The 4,012-nt window shown below is 38.3% G+C and overlaps 1 protein-coding gene across 1 annotated transcript; it reads right to left on the minus strand.

The window, feature by feature from the left end:
• Window positions 1-262: 262 nt before the first annotated feature.
• Window positions 263-3,555, minus strand: LOC7463707 (guanine nucleotide-binding protein subunit gamma 3). Its single transcript, XM_002324105.4, has 5 exons — window positions 2,854-3,555; window positions 1,721-1,773; window positions 1,546-1,590; window positions 1,404-1,448; window positions 263-1,057 (listed from the first exon to the last, which is right to left on the minus strand). The coding sequence occupies exons 1-5, from the start codon at window positions 2,989-2,991 to the stop codon at window positions 715-717; spliced, it is 624 nt and encodes a 207-aa protein (XP_002324141.3). The 5' UTR covers window positions 2,992-3,555; the 3' UTR covers window positions 263-714.
• Between the last annotated feature and the right edge of the window lie 457 nt (window positions 3,556-4,012).

The raw sequence follows: 4,012 nt of genomic DNA on the forward strand, positions 1-4,012 counted from the left end.
CTCAGCGAGCGGGCTTCGTTGTACTATTTATTGACAAAAAGAAACACTGACAATGTCATCATGTTGAATTGTTACTATAATTCTTTCAGAAAACTGAGCGACAAGACAGCACCTTTGCCCTGTGGCTTTACAGTTTTGCAGAGGGGGTAGTCTTATGATCAGTAACAATCACAACCCAGCAAGAATGAGACCAGCCAATTCAATTATTTTGCAGCAATAATTAGCAAGAAGTAGGTACGTGATTTTGAATGATGGATGTGGATCAAATTTGAAGTATCAAGTCCCTTAACAATTCAAAGAATACCAGTATTTCAACCAATGTTGCGAAGGTGAAAAGAGCCCTCACTGTATATCAGCAGAATCTAACAATGTTTGAAGTAAACAACAACAACCTATGTCTATGATATGACCACAAATATGAAGACATGGGTCTTTAATGAATACAGTCAAACCATTTCAGGCCTATAAACCCAATCTGCGTCTAGGTTACTCACTGGTATCCTATTATTTGTGGTTTTAAGTTTCTCTGGGAGCTTGTTTTTCAACTGTGGTTGTTGCAGCCCCATAGATAATTTAATAGACAGCTCCTTGGCATAAATTGGAACTATCTAAATAAACACTTGGAAGATTTAAATCTTCCAAGCAATATCCTAAATGTAGCAATTGAAATGCATGTTGGAGATAAGAGCTTCCTAAAAATATTAGACTAATATGCTAGAAGAATAAACATGGATTACAACAAGTGTTTTTACAATTGCAACAAAGGCGCACCTTTGGACATTCGGGACAAGAGCATGTCCAACCGCTACAAGAGCAATCTGGGCATGCAGGTAATTGACAAATGCAGCAGCAGTTCCTGCTGCATGAGATCTTTCTACAGCAATGGGATCTAGGACGTGGACAAGAGCAACACCACCGCCACTTTAGAGTTGGGCAGCTGATGCAGGAAGAGCAGTTACATAGATTACATTCACAGCAGCTTGGACATTCTTGATGAAGAGAGCAGCCCGAAGAACAGCAGCAACAAATCCATGAGAAGTTAAAACAGCGTATTCCCCTGCAAGCGACAGAGGAAATCGCATTATTTGTGACAGTGTCAAGTCATGCAAAGAAGAGAAACTAGTTGGTTATATTTATGCAAGAAAGGATTCAAGGCCTAAGGCCTGCCTTTTCAACTGCATTTTGCTTTATGCTATGATTGCATAACTAAACAAGCCATTAAGTTCATAATAGAACATTAAATACATTAATTACAAGAGTTAAGTTTTATAAGTTGTCAAATAAAGAATTTTATGGAACATCAAGCCAACCAAAAGAATTCAGAATGAGGATTTTGCAAACACCTATTATAGGTATCAATTTGAGATACAGAAACACGAGACAAAAGGACAAGGAAACAGTACCATAGCCACTTCCAGAACCGACTAGACCTTCGTTTTTTCCGACTTCTGTTTAAAAGATGAAAAAGATAAAATAAAAATAAGACTGCTGTTCCTCTTCAAAAACAGAAAGCAAAGTTTTGGTGACAAATGGAACTTTTCTTACGTTGGAATCAAAGGATCCGAGTTTGCCATGACAAAGTCAGTGACCCTGCAGCATGTTATTTAAATTAATTCTAATTAGCTGATAATTGAACAGAATCTATAGCTAGTTCATATAAATTTGTGCATAAAAATTTGGTACACATGAAGCTATGCAAGGTACTTGTAAACTGACGTACTCTTTGCAGGATGTAGATGCAGGCTGGAGGCCTTGAATAGATTTTAGTTCCTCCTGCTCAAATTGAAATTGCCAATTCATTATATTTGCTTAAGCATATCAGAAAAGAAGTTCTTTTTACCACATCCAATCTATCTGCACATAAACTTCATGAAATAAATTGGGTGGTAGGGAGCCAGCTACAGATTTTAATGACTGCTCATCTTTTATCATATTACACAGGTAACTCTATCGTCAGCAAAACCTCTTAGAGGGTGTCAAATTAGACCAGGCTAAGATTCAAAATTGAATAAATCTCTAAAACAGGAATAAATAATCACTTGCAGATCAAGTTCAGCTTGTGGTTTGGGTTGAAATAGACTACTCTCAATCAGTGTGATTGGTTGCTACAACTTCTGCAGTGCAACTATTATGCAGAACACAGAACGTCCACCAATAATCCTGCATCTAATTAGACCCGGCAGAAGCCATCGATCCAGAAACAAGTTGAAAAGGTAACAGTTCTTAAAAACACTTGATCACTGGCAAGTGGGCTTCAGCCACATAATGAACAGTGAATATAAGACACTCTGCAGAATGCATTCAAGAAGCAAGATTTGCTTCAAGTTTCAGGTTAGGTACAGCCAGCAACAATAACAAGTTTTAGTTTTTTCCTTTCTTTTTTTGAACAATGACAATCCATCAACAAATTCCATCACAAGCTACCAATCAAGTACTCGTGCATCTAGGCTAAGGCACAACCAACCCAAAAAAAAGCCCAAATTTCATCCTTCAGCTACCTGCAGTACTTGGTTGTTTATCATGTTTTTTAAAATTTGAATACTCGCAACCAGAAGGATTGTGCCTCCAAAAATTTCACTATAAAAAGAAGGTTCAGTCCAATTTTCTACTGTTGATGAGAAGTACTTGGACAACAGCAAACCAATAAAACACATGTTAAGCTCGTTTCAACTTCCCTTTCTAGTTCCTCCTCTATTTGATTGTTTTGATACTATCACTTCAAGTTCTCAATTTCACTACATTTCAAATCCACTAAGATTTAGCATAAAAGAAATGAAAGAAACCAAAACTCGGCATTCAATAAGATGGGGGGGAAAAAGAAGAGCACAGAACAATAGCAGATTTAAGACCCACCTCTAAAAAACCAATCTCTCTCTCAAGCATCTGCACTTTAGCCATTTCCCTGCGCTTCCCATACAAATCTGGATACTCTCGCGGTGACTTTGGACAAGGCGAGGGTAATGACGGTACAGAGGTCGTAGCAGGAGCCATTGCTCTCTTAATTTATTTATTTTCAACACTCACGTGTCATGAAACTACCGAGCAGAAAAAAGAAAGAAGAAGAAGAAGAAGAAGAGCCAAGAAAAGCAAGAGGAAAGCAAGAACGGTACTACTGGTGAAGGAGGTGTAAAAAAGAATCTACATCTAGCAATAGCATAGGAAGTGGAAATATAGTAAGGCGACAAACATGAAGCGGGCAAGTAATGTCAGGTGTGAATGCTGTAATTGTACTATAGCTTAAAAAAAGAAGAAAAGAGTTTATTATTCCAGAGGGAGGGAGAGTAATTACGTGACCTGACAAGGATAATTACAATACCCAGAAAAGAAAAGCAAAGAAGCGGCAAGCAAGAGACTGAAACAATTGCAGATTTGGTACATGGGTGAATAGTAGTTGCACCAGATTGATCCGATTGTTGATAGCTATTATTTTCAGAGAGAGAGAGAGAGACCATGCATGTGGTGAGATAGAGCTATGTATCCGAAGACAACCGTTGTGCGTGCGTGCATGCTCATAAACCATAACGATAATGGTAAAGTCGGCAGTGGAAAAGGCCTGCGAACAAGTCTCTGTATACAACAGCCCCTCCCATTAACAACAAGTCCGTGTAATAAAAGTAAAAGGCTACTTCTTACCGCCACTGCCACGTGTTTTTCTTTTCTTTTTACCCGAGTATCGTATAAAGGTAATGTTTGGGGTTCGGATAGTAATTGTCTATTTTTTATTTAAAAATATATTAATATAGTTTTGCAAATCAAAACTATTGAAAAACAGGAAAAAATAGTTTAAAATAAAAAAATTTAAATCTTAACAAAAACACCGCCGCGTAGTAGAAAACATTACAGAACAAGTCTTTCTCTCTGCCTCTCGTGCGTGTGCTTGTGTATTATTGTCTGAGTCCGAGAGAGTGTCGCTGGAAGAGGTGGTCGATGTGCAGAGTGGGAAGCGAAGGGCACGATGTGTATGGCAAGTACCTGAGATGACACGTGATGGCTGCGTAGGAGAGAGAGGGAG

This window comes from Populus trichocarpa, chromosome 18 (genome assembly GCF_000002775.5).
Source record: "Populus trichocarpa isolate Nisqually-1 chromosome 18, P.trichocarpa_v4.1, whole genome shotgun sequence".
Taxonomy (NCBI): Eukaryota; Viridiplantae; Streptophyta; class Magnoliopsida; order Malpighiales; family Salicaceae; genus Populus; species Populus trichocarpa.